At 46.0% G+C, this 16,588-nt stretch overlaps 2 protein-coding genes across 6 annotated transcripts in view; one reads left to right on the top strand and one right to left on the bottom strand.

The window, feature by feature from the left end:
* Positions 1 to 6,523, top strand: part of Wdr19 (WD repeat domain 19) — a 65,717-nt gene extending 59,194 nt beyond the window's left edge. For both annotated transcript variants that reach the window (XM_075943414.1, XM_075943413.1), the window contains exons 32-37: positions 566 to 647; positions 1,533 to 1,683; positions 3,921 to 4,044; positions 4,553 to 4,629; positions 4,901 to 5,025; positions 6,314 to 6,523. In XM_075943414.1, coding sequence (XP_075799529.1) covers positions 566 to 647; positions 1,533 to 1,683; positions 3,921 to 4,044; positions 4,553 to 4,629; positions 4,901 to 5,012 — 546 coding nt within the window. In that variant the 3' untranslated portion in view covers positions 5,013 to 5,025; positions 6,314 to 6,523. The remainder of the gene's footprint in view (positions 1 to 565; positions 648 to 1,532; positions 1,684 to 3,920; positions 4,045 to 4,552; positions 4,630 to 4,900; positions 5,026 to 6,313) is intronic.
* A 1,454-nt stretch (positions 6,524 to 7,977) lies between these two features.
* Positions 7,978 to 16,588, bottom strand: part of Rfc1 (replication factor C subunit 1) — a 66,413-nt gene continuing 57,802 nt past the window's right edge. For all 4 annotated transcript variants that reach the window (XM_075943415.1, XM_075943417.1, XM_075943416.1 and 1 more), the window contains exons 22-25: positions 12,952 to 13,097; positions 12,073 to 12,286; positions 10,683 to 10,874; positions 7,978 to 9,189 (exon numbers count right to left, since the gene is read on the bottom strand). In XM_075943415.1, coding sequence (XP_075799530.1) covers positions 9,106 to 9,189; positions 10,683 to 10,874; positions 12,073 to 12,286; positions 12,952 to 13,097 — 636 coding nt within the window. In that variant the 3' untranslated portion in view covers positions 7,978 to 9,105. The remainder of the gene's footprint in view (positions 9,190 to 10,682; positions 10,875 to 12,072; positions 12,287 to 12,951; positions 13,098 to 16,588) is intronic.

Genomic DNA, 16,588 nt, shown 5'->3' with positions numbered 1-16,588 from the left:
GCTGTTGAAGAACATAGGACGTAGCCATGGTGTCAGGAGCCAGCTGTTGAAGAACATAGGACGTAGCCATGGTGTCAGGTGCCAGCTGTTGAAGAACATAGGATGTAGCCATGGTGTCAGGTGCCAGCTGTTGAAGAACATAGGACGTAGCCATGGTGTCAGGTGCCAGCTGTTGAAGAACATAGGATGTAGCCATGGTGTCAGGTGCCAGCTGTTGAAGAACATAGGACGTAGCCATGGTGTCAGGTGCCAGCTGTTGAAGAACATAGGACGTAGCCATGGTGTCAGGTGCCAGCTGTTGAAGAACATAGGACGTAGCCATGGTGTCAGGAGCCAGCTGCTGAAGGAGAACATAGGACGTAGCCATGGTGTCAGGAACCAGCTGTTGAAGGAGAACATAGGATGTAGCCATGGTGCTAGGTGCCAGCTGTTGAAGAGAAAGTAGGACAGCACAGTCCAGTGGCAAGATTGGGACTCTCAGCTCAGTTGTCTGGGCCACAGGCAACGAATTGTTTGGGGAAAGAAAGCACGGATTGGAGCTAATATAAGGCATCATTTATTTCAGATTCATGTTAAGAGCGGAGATCATATGAAGGGGGCACGCATGCTCATTCGAGTGGCCAACAACATCAGCAAGTTCCCGTCCCGTAAGTCCTGTCCTAAGGGAGCTCTGCGCGCACTTGGGGCTCAGCGCTGAGGTGTGCACTCCCCAGCCAGGCGTGCTCAGAGCTCCCTGTGTTGTCAAGTCGTTTATCTCCACAGCAACCCAGAAAGTGGCAGGCTGGGGTACCAGAAACTCTGCAAGGCTCAGCCCACAGTAGTGCAAACACGAAGGTCTATTATACCAAAGAGAAAAGGGCAGCGGAGAGCAAGATGACCGGGGAAAAAAGCCCAGTGGAACCAAGTGTGGACAGACGCTTTTGAAACTCCTCTGTGCATGACACGGAACCCGAGTCATAGCATTGCCAGGTCTGCAGCGTGTGTGCCAGGAGCACATCAGATTCCACCCAGGGTTTTCACTGGCAGTTTGTCACACAGGACCGTCCTGCCTGGCAGGTCAAAGGGAAGTAACATGTGCCCAAGTTCACATTGTCTAACACTGTCATCTGCTACTTTCAAGCCTGGCTTCCGGGAAAGGTCCCTTTCTCCCAGACCTGTTTTTAGAACACCCTTAAATGAACAGCCTTGGTCACACAGTGTGACAGGTGTCAGCAAACTTGCTGTAGAGAGCCAGATGTTAGACATCTTAATCCACTTGGTCTGTCACTCGTCAGTCACCCCGTGGTGTGACTGGGGCTGAGCTCTGATGGAGCTTTAACTTCTGGACACAGAAATCTGAAGCTCGTGTGGCTTTAACACGTCACACAAAATATTACTGTTATTTCTTTCAACCAGTTCCTGGGCCGTACAAAAGTCAGAGGGCCAGACTCACCACCCTGTCCTCTTTGGGTTTGTTTGTGAGATGTGGCTCGTGTGGTCCAGACTAACAGTGCACTCAGCTGTCTCCTTTCTGCTCCCTGCGTGTCCTGCAGATATCGTGCCTATCCTGACATCGACTGTGATTGAGTGTCACAGGGCGGGCCTGAAGAACTCTGCTTTTAGCTTTGCGGCTATGCTGATGAGGCCCGAATACCGCAACAAAATTGATGCCAAGTACAAAAAGAAAATTGAAGCGATGGTCAGGTGGGCAGAGCACCCATTTCTACTGTCCAAACACATCTTTGGGGTACTTTTCAAATGGGACTTCTAATATATATATATAGGCTCTGTAGATAAAGTGGGTAAGGGTAGGGGCAGAGGTCATAGCTGACATTTACTGTCAACCTGACTGAATTTAGTGTCACCTAGGAGACATACCTTTGGGTATATGTACAGGGTGCATTCCCTGCCCCGAATGCAGGCTGAACCCCAAACCAGATAAAAGGAAGAGTGGGTGAGCTGAGCTTCCCTCTCTCTGCGCTCCAGCCGCCGCCCACTCCTCCATGATAGGCCCGGTGAACTAGGAGCCGAAGTAACTGCTGTCTCCCCTCAGCTGACTCCTGCTAGGCATTTTTACCACCAGAGGGGTAACTAATAATAGGGAATAAAAGCGACAGGAACCCGACTGATGTCTGGTCAGAACTTATGGGAACCATACACAAGGCATCGTCGACCAGGGATGGTGCCCCTGTGTACTGATGCCATTTTCCCAGGGCCGTCCAGAGCATAGGGGGCTCCTCTTCCCGCAAGGTTGCGAGACAGCTGCCACATCTACACACCACATCTCCATTCAAGGCAGGAAGAAGAGAGAGAATTAAGGAATCCATGGGTCTTTGCCTTTGTGTCCAGGGCTACTTCACTCTTGATTTCCAACATAGCCACAGAGAGCCGCCCTGTGAAGCATTCTGTCAAGTGTGAACAATGCTGTTTTGGCAAGAGGAAAATGGCTCTTAGACAGACAGCATTGTCTGCCGTAGAGAGATTGAACAAAAGCATGGATGTTCTCCGCATGGAAACTCCACATTGGCACAGAGCACTGCCAGCAGAGCCTCCAGAAGCAAGCACTGTGATGAAGGCAGGCCTGGCTTCCTAGAAGACTCTGCTGTGCCTGTTTCACAGACCCTGCACGGCTGTGGGGAAGTGGGGAACACATGGCAGAATGTTTCTCCTCGTGGCAATCAGTAAGCAGAGAGAGGGACAGACAAGGGGCCAGGGCATGACATTCTTCAAAGATATGCTCCCTACCCTTGCCCCACAACTGACTTCCTCTTTCCGCAGTTCCAAATCCCCAGTCATTCAGAGCCTGCATGATCAACACTTCCCAAAGGGCCTCTCTGAACACTGCTGGCAGTGGGGCACACCTTCAGTACACAGCCCATTGTGGGGACATTATCTCCTAGACAGAAGTAGACCACTGGGAATCTACAAAAGGAAAAATCAGTTGTATCTCTGTACTACTTAATCAGAGTAGTGCAGTATAACTAGGGGACCCTTGACGCAGCCAGGCAAGTGATGGTAATGGCAAGAGGAAGCAAGCAGACTTGACTGCTGTCCTAGTGAGGGTTACTATTGCTATGATCAAACACCATGACCAAAAAGCAAGGGAGAGAGGGCTTGTTGGGCTTACACTTCCGTAAATGATCAATATAGTCAGGAACTCAAACAGGGCAGGAACCTGGAGGCAGCAGCCAGAGGCCAAGGAGTCCTTACAGGACTCAGGAACACCAGTCCAGAGGTGGCCCCACCCATCAGTCACTAATTAAGAAAATACCATACATGTTTGTCTACAGCCCGATCTTATGAAAGTATTTTCTCAATTGGGGCTCGCTCCTCTCCAGTGACTCTAGTTTGTGTCAAGTTGACTGACACAAACCTGCCAGCACAAATGCTAATCCTGACAGGAAATGCCCCATGGCAGAGCTTTGAGGCTGGTCAACCTAAGTGGCTTCAACCAAGTCAGTCTGACCCAGGGAACCTTCCAGTGTACAGGATAACATGACCGCAAGATGGACGGATGGCTCAGTGCCATGCTGACCAGTGCCGACCCTGGAGAGACTTGTTCTCTTCCCCACACAACAGGAGCGGCCAGTAGCTATGTGCTCCAAAACGGCAGCTGCTAGTCACCAGTGGCTACAAAGTTAGGACAGCCCACCGGCCCGGAAATGTCTGTTAAAACAGCTGGGTGGTCTTTACTTGAGTTACACAGAAGGGAGACACGGGAAATCCCACAGTGGCCACTGCTGGACCACACTGAGGAGACAGTGCACCAGTGCGGTGCTCATGAATGCCAGCTGGACCTGGCCAGGCAAATGTGCTCCATCCTCCCAGGAGCTGGGAAATCTGAGCCCGCAAATAAGTTCTTTCCAGATAACGCCTTTCTCTGCTCACCACGGTGCTGGGAATCAAGTGGTGTTTGTAAATGACACGTGATGCTTTCTCAGGAGACCGGACACATCCGAGACAGAAGAGGTCACCACCCCATGTCCCTTCTGTCAGTTTCTTCTCCCAGAATGTGAGCTGCTTTGTCCCGGCTGCAAAAACAACATCCCCTACTGCATTGCAACAGTAAGTGTCTTTGTAATCATAATGTCCCTTTCCAGTTGAATATTTGATACGCCAGTGTTTCTTCACCTTTGACTCATCTTCCAGAAAACGTTTAGCATGAAATTCCAGGCAGCCAAGGTGAGGTTCGGAGGGCACAGGAATCCAGGAGTTAGGCAGCCGCACACTCAGCCGGCTGAGGTGTGCTCACATGCTTTTTCTGCCACCTAGTGGCTTCGTGACACAGTGCAGTCTGCTCCTTGTAGGCTTGCCTGTGCTTTGTTCTCAGGTCAGCTGCATTGGTGAGAGCACACCCCCCAAAAAAGAACTACTTATCAGAAAACTAAAATGTCAAATTTGCTCATCCTATGACTACCATAAGCTATAATCTGAAAAGATAAATTCACATACTGGAATAGAAGGCGGTCTAGTCCCTCTGTAAGAACGAGTGTAAAAGTGGAGCCCGGCTGCATCCTTCTAGACAGATGAAGTAGCAATAGTGTCCCAAGTCAAAGAAACTCAATGTTTCCAGGGCCGGCACATGCTGAAAGACGACTGGACGATGTGCCCACACTGCGGCTTCCCTGCGCTGTACTCTGAATTCAAGATGTAAGTGTGCATCCTTTCCCATCACATAAATGAGTAGAAACAGGCCTTTTCTGGATTCGTCCACTCCTTCCCTTTGAGGGCTCCTCTGTGTTCTTGGAGGAACCTTGTGACCTCTGAGAGCATTCTCCCCCAGGGGATCTTCCCTGACAAAAGTCCTTATCCTGCCTCAGTGGGCGGAGGCATTAAGAGGTGTAGGCAGAAGTGGCTGATTTTTCCATGAGCTTAACCCGAAGATAGACAAATAACTCTGCATTTATCTCCCCCCAAACAGCTTACTAAACAGTGAAAGCACATGTCCCATGTGTTCAGAAAGATTAAACTCTAGTCAACTGAAAAAGATTTCAGACTGCACGCAGCACCTACGGACAGAGACGGAACAGTGAGCCGCAGGCCCAGGTAAGGCCCCACTGCGCACTCTCCTCCTGGGCCGCAAAGCCCAGGGTCCACAGCTTAATCCTTCATGCTGGCAATGGCTCCTTCTGTGCAATGTGTAATTCTCAACTGTCTTAACAGACTTATTTATTTAAATGTTAAAGTGATAGTAATATGGCTTCCCAAGTGGCTAAAGTTAATTTAGCCAAGCATCATGAATTCTAACTAGACTGATTTACCAAACTGAGCTTCTTTTTAATAGCCCCTTAAAGCTAGAGCCAGCTTTCTTTAAATGGGAGCTTTTTAGTTGACTACTTGCAGTACAAAGTTTGACTTCCAGAGATGTTGAAATCCCAGGGCCTTTTTCCCTAAGTCTCGCTTTGGCCACACAAACTTGCAGATAGTCCTTCTACCTCCTTCTGGTGACAGGATTTTTGTTCACATGGGATTAAAGGCTTACAACACCATCCCTCACTTTATTAGGATTTTTTTTTTAAGAACTATCTCTAATTAGTTTCTTAGTTTTCTGAATGTTGAATTTTGTCAATGAATCATGTGATGACAAAGGTTTCTCCCTTTATTCCATTTAGTGGGTTATATTGATAAAATAAAATCAACTTTTACTCAGGGGATAAACTCACCTCATCATAACATGGTTTCTAGCCATCCCTTGGCTCAAGGACTTTACCCTCAAGTGCAGACACAGGGCCTGAATCTAACCCAGCAGATTCTTTGAAAAGATGACATCCTCCAGCTGTGCTGTTGCTGGTTGCTTATTCCTTTGGGCAGTTAGTTATTACATTTTGTCTCAAATCCACACCTGCATCTGTATGTCTCTACCACTTGTACAAGTGGAGCCTTGTTAATAAAGCTCCAGGCTCTCTCCCATACTGTCTTTGCATCAAGGTATGTGGTAGATTACAGAAGCCTGAACTGAGCTGTGTGTCAGAGCTCCTTGAAGCTATGTCTTCAGTGAGTCAGGATGACCCACTGCTGTGGCGTCTCCTCATACAGTAAGGACTAAAGCTATTGCTCCCCGGCTTCCTTCAGAAAAGGAACCTTTGTCCAATTTCAGAAGAAAACATGCGCTCTACAGCCTGCCATGTTCACATCCCTGGCAGTAAGGCGGCTTTATTACTGCTCCTCCTGCTTGATAGCAGTGTCTCCAGTGTGCCGTGCAGCTCAGTACTGTAGGTCCATAGGACTGGGCGTCTGCAGGACTCATGCTCCAGAAATGAGCAGGAAGTCCAGCTTTCTTATGAGCAGGACAGCATTGAGACCTCCCTAAGGCGTCTATTTGTCCCTTTCTTAGACAGCTCCTGAGTAGACGGCAGCTCCCTCAGGAGGCAGTGTCCACCCCAGCAGACTTGAAGAGTGGTCCTTCCTGGATACAGTGACACGACCTGCTGCTTGCTGAACTCTGTGTGTGCTCTGTACCGTTAGTAGTATATTGTAAATATCCAGTTTTCTAATGACTTTTTTATTTAAGTATCTTCTTTAAAATTAAACTGTTAACTAGATATTTGTAGTATTTCCCTGGATTTGGATATAGAGAAAGTGATGGAAGAGGTGGCTTGGAGCCCTTATAGAGTCTGTCCCTTAAACCAAAACACCAAAGACAATTCATCTGTTCAAAATGCATAAACCTAGTATCTGTCTGTCCATTCCGGTGCATGCTATGGATTCCTACTGCAAAATTAAATCATCTGGTTTCCCCTGGAAACATTATTTGTTATGTTCCCAGAGCACACGGCATACTCACTTGTAGGAAGTCTGTGCTTACCCACACCTTCAGCATGACCTGTGCGTAGCCAGTGTCACCAGTCTCAACAGCCAGCAGACATGTGAGTCACCCGAACCAGGTGGTTCACGCACAACAGCCAGCAACTGAGCATCATCAATAGCTTCTCTGGCATCCGAGCATCCCACCTTCACACCTCTGGCTTTATCTGTCTTCTTGGGGCTCACCAGAGGCTGTGACCTCACTAAGCAGCACAACATAATGAGACAGTCACTAGTACCAAGCTTCTCGCTACTTCCCCACACCACTGAGGTCACCTGGCATCTGTGCATTCTGGGATTTACAGGCCTCAGCTTTCCCTTGTGAGGACACTCATCCTAGAACTTCAGGGGATGCCCATCCTAGTGTGGACAAGTCATTCTAACTCTAAGAAGTCAACAGATAATGCTACTGCAATTCTGCCGAAATCTATCAAAAGGAACTAGAGGGACTTGTCTGAGACACAGCATCAATGGCCATGACTTGGTACTCTACACAGAATGTGCAGAGAACCTAGGCAGCGTGGGGCACCACAGGCCACTTCAGGAGCTGCAAGGAGATTCGATCCCAACACAGACATTTAGGTCCGCACAAATGCCAAGGCATTAACACCTACCTTCTTCTTTTTTTTTTTTTTTTTTTTTTTTTTTTTTTGGTTTTTCGAGACAGGGTTTCTCTGTGGTTTTGGAGCCTGTCCTGGAACTAGCTCTTGTAGACCAGGCTGGTCTCGAACTCACAGAGATCTGCCTGCCTCTGCCTCCCAAGTGCTGGGACTAAAGGCGTGCGCCACCACCGCCCGGCTTAACACTTTACCTTCTTTAATCTGCATCCTTTATGGCATGCTTAGGAGGGCTTCAAAGAGGAATCCAATAGACCACCATTGCTTATCCTATTGCTATCGTCCTGTATTAAACATCATATAGTCTCTAACTCTAAAAAAATTTTTATAGCTTGTTCACAACATTCATAATTTAAATCATAACTATATTAAATAAGCAAAGACCATTTTTTGTTCTGAAAGCAAGCAGAATGCTGGGCCTTTCCTGGAATGTATATTCAACTGAGGGAGGCATGGTTTGCATGTCCAAATGAACAGAAATGGAAGAATGCGCACGAGTATCCATCCCCTCTGGGTGAGGAAACCATTACCATAGCAGCCAAGTTTCAACAGAGGAGAGAGGGCAGGATGCAGAGACTCAGGCTTAAGCACAGTGTTTATTTATTTCCATACTGAACCAATCTCTGGGAAGCATACCTTTACCCTGGTTAATATACCTGCAATGTCTCCAGGACTTGTCTCCTCTCCCAACAAGGCCATGAGTCCTCAAAGGCAGAGCATGGTCCTCATATTCTTTCTGGCATACACCTCACAGAGGCAGCATAAACCTCTGAGCACTTACTGATTTAAAAAGCTAAACACCCAAAGGCTAGGTTACGTCCATGGCCCTAGGGTCCTTCAACAAGCACAATTCTAGATCTAGCCTGAAATTCCAGTAGGGATACGAGCTCCTCACAGGACAGCATCTCCCAGTCAGAATGAACCTGTGAAGCTGACCCATCCTCGACTACTGGTCTCACCCTGAAGGTTGACTGTGGGAGGACAGGAATGTGTGGCAGTCCAGTGTCTGCATACCCGAGAGGCCTCTCAGCGACTTCCTACAGCAGCAACATGATTAGTGCAGAGGGATGCTGTGCTTTGATTCACAGGGTTATGCCAAATATTTTAATCTAATCAAATTAATACGGAAAGTAATATACTAACATAATACTTTTCTGTACAAGATGACAATCTTAAGAATATCCATGCAGTCCATGGACACTCGATTCCTGACGCCTACTTTGCCAGCTTGACAATGAACCAAGAATACTCAGCTCCAGGTGGTGGCTGATTTGTATTAAGGTTTATTTACAGAATTTCACCATAAAATAAGAACTATCGAGTTTTTAAAGAAATCAGCCCTGGTCCTTTAACAGCCATGAGGACAAACTGTTAGGCTACAAAAGATGCCTCAGTTCCTCTGCGCCCAGACTTAACTAAAATCTGACTCCAAAGCCTGTGTGCTCCTAGTTTTGATTCCACACAGTCACTCTGAATCCCAGCACTCTACCTGGGTTGCCAGGGACGGTGCAGGCTGAAGCGTCCTGTCCCCCTCTATAAGAGGAGCACGAGAGCTAGCTAGCCCGCCTAGCTGTACCGTCCTCGATGATGGGACCACCAGGCCACCCCACTGTGCTGGACATGGCTACTCTGGTAAAGGGCACGGCTTTCCAGTGGGAGTTGAGAGGGTTAAGTGAAACACAGCTATTGGTACTGAACAATGGTTTCATTTCTTCCAACTTCTTCCTTTTCCTTTTTTGGACTCCTTATCTTTGTCTGGTTTTGAAGACTTTGAAGATCCTGTCTTTTTCTGTTGGAGGAGAGACACACAAAACAGTTAATATGTTGATGAGTATATAAAATGACAGCAAAGCCTTGATCTACAACTTAATTAGAAAAGCAAGGTCACAGATATCTACTGCTACCTGAGAAGCAACAAGCCAGCTCCTTACAGAGAAAACATCTAGAGCTACTCAGATCTAGAACTAAGGTGTGCCCCGTGTAAGGCAGTTTCCTGGATTCAGAACACAGTGTTCGTAGGAAGCCAGAATACTCAAGAGGTGGCTTACAGATATGGCAATGTCTACATGACAAGCTTCCCTTTTAATCTCACAGAAGATCTAAGCACACTCATTTTGTGAAGCGGGGAGAGAAGAGAAGCGGGGAACCAATCCAAACAAAGGACCTCTATTCCTAGACGTGTGACGCGGGAGAAGAAAGAGCCGCACACAGGTGAAAGGAGAGAAGGCTGCAGCCCGGTGGCTTGGCAGCTGCGAACAGTAGGCTGACTCCATGCCTCATTCAGATCTTTGTCTTTTGCTAGTAAAGTGTCAACTTCTGCTCTGAGAGACTTTACAGGCAATTCAATGGCTGTAGGCAACATGAATAGCCAAAGTGAACAATAGTTTGTTTAAAACATTTTTCTGTTCATGCTATGAAAATGCACTGTGGTATGAAAGCGCATACCAAAGTCCAAGTAAGTATTAACAGCACCCTTCTGGGGCAGGTGAGACGACTACTCGGTGGGAAATACTTGCTGCACAAGCTTGAAGATCAACACACACAAAAGCAAGGTATGGCAGATAACACACTTCTCTAAGCTCAGTGCTAGGGAGAGGGAAACACACACACACGCAGATCCTAGGACTCACTGGCTAGGCATCTAGCCAGAGCAGCAAGCTCCAGGTTCAGTCAAAGACCCTGTCTCAAAAACGAAGGAAGACACTTAGAAAACCATACACATGCGTACATGTATTCTTGCAGTACACATACATGACCATCACTACGATTGCCTACTTTCTTGCTATTTGGCTCCTACACTACTATAAGAAGTTCACGTTATAAAAATGAAACTGCCAGGCATGGTAGCACACACACTTGGGAAGCTGTGGGTGGCAGAAGCAAGGCAAGTGGATCTGAATTCAGGGCCAGCCTGGTCTACAGAGCGAGTTCTAGGAGAGTCAGGGCTACACAGAGAAACCCTGTCTCGGAAAAAGAGAGAGAGAGAGAGAGAGAGAGAGAGAGAGAGAGAGAGAGAGAGAGAGAGAGAGATTGATTTAGAAAATCATGATAAATTGTATGTGTGTGTGGAAATGAAACCCACCCCATCATCTTCAGTTATGATGACCAAGAATACCTGCACTTCCAGCTCACCTGCTCCATGCGGAACCGGCCTTATTATTCCCATCACACAGGAGCACAGGTCATCTTACCCTGGCTCCATGCGGAACCGGCCTTATTATTCCCATCACACAGGAGCACAGGTCATCTTTGAGGTGCTCCTGCCATAGCTGAACACACTACCTTGATCATGGCATCGGTCTCTATGGCATCCTGCTCCTTCTCATCAGACTGACTGTCATCTTCCTGTGACTCTTCATGGTACTCAGAATCCAGTGCCGGGCCTGTGCTGAGTCTCGATGTCTTTACTGCCTGAAGCGAGTACGGGGTCAGGTGGACCTCCTTATTATAAGCTCTTGTGAAGGCTGCTTTCACCTAAAGAACAGAGGAAAGTGGTTATCCTGACCTGAGTGCTGGACAATGCGTTAATATCAGTTAAGCTGAAGCTTTGAGAAGCCCAGGAAATCCCTTTAAACTATTTGCAAAATAGTCACATGCATAATAGAACCGGAAGTGCATTCATTCTCCTCTAGAGCTGTGTGCTACTAGAGATCAGGGTAAGCCTTGTGCACATTCGGCGACTCCACCATCACTCAGCTATGTCCCCAGCGCATAGCATTTTTTATATTATTTATTTATCTGAGAATTTTGAACCCACAGCTCAAAAAAAAAATTAAGAATAAGTAGTTAAGACGGGTATAGCAGCACACATCTTTAATTCCAGCACTCTGGAAACAGAGGCAGGAAGATCTCTGAGTTTGAGGTCAGCCTGGTCTTCAGAGCAAGTTCCTAGACAAGGGCTATACAAAGAAACCATGCCTCAAAAAAAAAAAAAAAAAACAAAAACAAAAACACACACACAAAAGAATCAGTGGTTAATCTGTGATCGACAAATAAGTCAAAAAGAGCTGACTAAGATTCAAGTTGGTCTTGACTACAAACCATGGAAACCGGCACACATGGCAGTAGCACATGCTTGTGATCCCAGCAACTTGAGGAGACAAAGGAAAGGGCTGCCTAGACTATGTAAAACACAGTGAAGGTCAGTCTGGGCAACTTAATGAGACCACGTCTCAAAAAGTTCAAAAGGAGCTGGAGAGACCTCAGCAGTAAGAGCACATGTATGGTACACAGAACATTCTAGGTTCAATCTCTAGTTCTGGGAAAAGAAAACCAGTCTGGGGAAGGGAAGAGAAGGGAAGGAGGGGAGGAAAAGAAACAAAAGAAAGAGAAGGGAAGAGAAAAGTTAGAGAAAAACTTGATAAAAAATCCTCAGGCTGTAAAACACTCTACATCACCACCTCAAGTTTGCCCCCAAGCTCACCTCATCAAGAACATATTGTTTTTGCACCTTACCCCCGTTCTCTTATTATTCCCCTTGAGGTCAAGATAAAAACACAAACTGTAGCATCGAATCCTGTAATTCATCAAATCCTCTGACCACTATCCTAAAACACTGTCTCTGCAAAGCACAGGCCAGAAAGGCAGCAAGCGTTCAGGGAGGAACAATTGTCTAAAGCACTGCTAGCACGGCAAGGTCATTTAACCATGGACGGTGGGTGGTATATCTTACCTTAGGATCCAGCTTGGAAAAGGGACTGGGCTTGCCACCCCAGCTGCTAACTTCCATGATATTCTCAAAGTCTTCTCTCATTAAATAATATGTGTCCATAAGTGTGACAACGTGCTGAACTCCTTCTACCCCTTGTGAGGTCAAGGGTCGCACAAGTGCATCTCTGATGTGGGACAGGTAATCCATGTTCACCGTCCTTTTGCTGGAGTAAGTTCTGAAACACACAGGACAGAAGACACACGTCTTTGTTTTTTCCCATTACCAACCCCCCACATTAGATCATCACTACCAGTCAACCAGAGTAATTATTTTACAGCATGTAAATTTCATAGGTCCTTTTAATGAACAGTATTTTGTCCTTAGGAAAACAGCTCTTAGGGCGGTCAGATGCCATATGGGTGGAGAGAAAGCCAACTCTATCCTTTGATCGCCACAGGCACTCTCGCATGCAGGTGTGCACATATAACCAACCAACCAGGAACCACTCTTTAACCACTACAGAATACTGCATTCAAAATGAGTCAATAAAATAAGACATTCATATGAGTCAATGGGCTGAAATACAAAAAGGTTTTAGCCAGATATGGTGGTGCATGCCTTTGATCTCAGTGCTCTGGAAGAAGAGGCAGGGAGATCTCTCTGGTAGTTCAAGGCTATGCTGGTCTACATAGAAAGCTCCAGACCAGACAAGGTTACATAGTGAAAATATCCCTCTCTCTTTCTCTCTCTACACACACACAATTTTTAATTTCAATAAGCACTGTAACTTAACCAATAAACCAGATCATTTAGCTGATGAGCAATGAAATCCAGCCACCTTCAAGTGCATACCACCCCTACAGGGTAGCTGAGTGACAGGGATGGCGCTAACCCGCTTACCTAAGACTCATGTGCAAGGCCAGGTCCTGAACAATCCGGTCATGTTTGCCCGTAGATGAATGCTTCCCCAGCCAGCTTGGGAAGCTGGGAAACTGAGTCATGTAGCCTCTCATCAACTCTCCAGGAAGAACACTGGCATAAATGGCCTGGGGCAGAGGGGAGATCAAACATACAGTCCAGAATTTAAATTGGTATAAAGTTATTTCTTTAGTGTTGGGGTCCAATGCCCCAACATAAACCATTTTCTCCTCTCTGGACTGGCGTGGAGGCGAGGGAATAATTGAGACAGGTCACACAGCAATATTGGAAGGGAGTCTTAGGCTTTATTTATTTTTGAAGATCACCTGCATTTATTTTTTAAACATCTTTTATCCCCCAAGGTAAACTAAGGTGGAAGTTTATTAACATTTTGTTTTTGGGGTATTCTTTAGCAGCTCTCATCCCATTGTGAGGTATAAAGAGGGTGAGACTTAACCCAAATGCAGCATTTGAAGATGGGGGTCACTGCATAGTGACTTAGAGCAGAGAATCTTAAGTGAATGCTAGACAATCCGTAAGAGAAAGAGACCAAGCATACCTAAACATACATACATACATACATACATACATACATACATACATACATACATCCGTCTCCTGCCAGGTCAGACCTTGTACCACTCAGCACTCTGTGTCACCAGACACAGGCTCCTCATCTCCCACAACTGTGAGTGCAATAAACTGTTCTTTAAGTCTTACCTAGTTTGTGGGCAGGACATTATAGCAACCGAAAACAGACTAGCAGTCCACGGATGAAGTAATGGCCCGATGCCTAATTACAGCGCCCTCTCCCTGTCCTAATTACAGGTATGGAAGTTTCTCCTATAGAAAAGAGTAAAGACTGGGGAAGACAGTTTAGGTCAAGTGCTTGCCACCTGCACAAGAGGACCTGAGTTAGAGCCCCAGTAGTCATGAGAAAATGGTAATCCCAACACTGTAAGAGACAAGAGGATCCTTGGGACTCAATGGCCAGTCACCGTAAACTAATCAAGTTCCAGGCCATCATCTATTTATTATCTTGGAGCCATTAAGAATGTACTGTTCTTCCAGAGGACCCTAGTTTAGGTCTTAGCATCCTCACAAGGCTGTCTCCAATACCAGCTCCAAGAAGATCCAATGCACCTGCCTCCACGGGTACCTACACTAGTGTGCACATCCCTACACACACACACTCACACTCGTACACCTTAAATAAATAGGTGAGGCTGGAAAGATGACTCAGCAGTTAAGAGAACATGGTGGCGCACACTTTAATCCCAGTACTAAGGAGGCAGAAGTTCAAGGCCAGCCTGGTCTACAGAGTGAGTTCCAAGACAGCCAGGGCAACACAAAGGAAAAAAAAAAGTGCTATTTTTCTTCTGAAGAACATAGTTCAGTTCCCATCACAACTGGTTGGTTGTGTGGCTCATCTAGCTCCAGGGGATTCAGTGCCCTCTTCTGGCTTCCTCATGCACTCACCCACACACGACACACATTTACACAGACAGACAGCCACACGCATGTACACACTCACAGAAAACTAGGCACAGAGGTACACACCTTTAATTTCAGCACTTAGAAGGCAGAGGCAGGCGATCTCTCTCAGTTCAGGGACAGCCTTATATATAAAGAGAGGTCCAGGCCAACCAAGGCTACATAGTAAGACCCTGATCAAAAAACCAACCAAACAAAACAAAAAACAAGAAGCAAGGCAGAGGGGCACCTGATGGATAATCCCCAAGGATTATCCATCCTCTGGTCTCCACATACATGGGAGTGCACACACATACAGGGATGGAGAAGAGGAAGAGAGCCACAAGCAACCCTGGTCTACAACTGTCTCAGAAGTCATCCTTGCAGCCTTGACCAGCCAGCCTCAATATCACAGCCCAGAAGGAATCACGCAGAGGAATGTGGCAGCTGATGGCAGGGAGACCAGGTGAGAGCAGACTGAGCTGCCACCCGAGGGAGATGCAAAGGGGGGAGGTGTGACTTCAGACATCTTCTCTGAGCAGCATTTTCAGTCTGTTGAAGACTTTAATTAAACTTTCCACAAATGTTACATCTTGCCTTATTCTACTAATACTTTCTCCCAAGTTCTCATTAGATAATCTCTACAAACTGGGTTAAAGGTAGAAGGGCTTCACCAGGACGACTTACCATCCTCCTGTAGCTAACATGGGAGTATTCTGCAGTGTTTCCTATTAAAACTAATGCTTTGGGGAATATTTTTATATAGTGTTTTTCTGTGCTTAAAATTATTTAAGATAGGGCTGGAGAGATGGCTCAGTGGTTGGGAGCATTGCCTGCTCTTCCAAAGGTCCTGAGTTCAATTCCCAGCAACCACATGGTGGCTCACAACCATCTGTAATGAGGTCTGATACCTTCTTCTGGCCTGCAGGCATACACACAGATAGACTATTGTATATATAACAAATAAATAAATATTTTTAAAAAATTATTTAAGATAAAATCTCAAATGTATAACTACTAAGGAAAGAAAACATTTTTGTACAAATTTTGTGAAAATAAGATTTTTAAAAAAAGATCTAGTGGGGGAAAAGATGGTTAAGTAGCTGAGAGCACTGGCTGCTCTTCCAGAGGTCCTGAGTTCGATTCCCAGCAACTGCATGGTGGCTCACACCCATCTGTAATGAGATCTGGTGCCCTCTTCTGGTGTTCAGGTGTACATGCAGACAGAACACTGTATACACGATCTATACTTCAAGAATGAGGCATTGTTTTTTTTCTTTTCAAGCAAATGTATGGGTTGAATTAAAAGAGGGCAGGGAGGGCTGGGTGTGCGGATATGCACCTGGAAGAGACTGACACAGGACTGCCTCAAGTCTGAGACCAACCTGCATTACAGAATGAATACCAGACTAACTAGGGCTCCACAACAAGACTCAAACAAAACAAAAACAGAAGAGGGCAGACTTTCTTTCTGGAAAGCTTTGTTCCTCGGACCAGTAATGAATGGACACAAAATGCAGAGCTCTGGGCACAGGTCCGCGGTAGAGTGCTATCTTGCATGTACAAGGCTCTGGATTCCATGTCTAGTGTGTATTCTCACATGTAAGAATACTTTTAAAGATTAAGTGTATATTAAATCTGTTTTCATAATAAAATGGACTTCTGCAGCAATGAAGAACCTTGCCATTTCTGCCCTGGGTGCACTTTTCTCAGAGAGCCACAAATGCACAAAGATTCTTAAGGTAAAACAGTAAGTAAGACTTCTGATGCACACCTGTGGCTAGAATTGACACCTAGAACACTTACTCCCATTCCTCCATTTACATAAAAACACTTTTTAGAAAATAAAGACAATAGTAACTAGAGTATTTTCTCTAAACAGACTATAATTTTGCCACAAAAGACTAGAGATAGCTCAGCAGTTACAAGCACTTGCTGCTCTTCCAGAGAACCTGGGTTCAGTTCCCACCGCCCACATGGTAGCTCACATCCATCAGTAACTCCATTTCTAGAGTATTTGATGCTCTCTTCTGACCTCCACAGGCACATGCATACATACAGGTAAAACACTGATAAACATAAAATAAAATTATTTAAAGAAAAAAACGAATTACAAGAACCACAAGAATCTTTTTCAGCTGCAGTA

Source organism: Microtus pennsylvanicus, chromosome 12 (assembly GCF_037038515.1).
Source record: "Microtus pennsylvanicus isolate mMicPen1 chromosome 12, mMicPen1.hap1, whole genome shotgun sequence".
Lineage (NCBI taxonomy): Eukaryota > Metazoa > Chordata > Mammalia > Rodentia > Cricetidae > Microtus > Microtus pennsylvanicus.
Note: the sequence above shows the minus strand (reverse complement) of the source record. Positions and strands in the feature narration are given on the sequence as shown.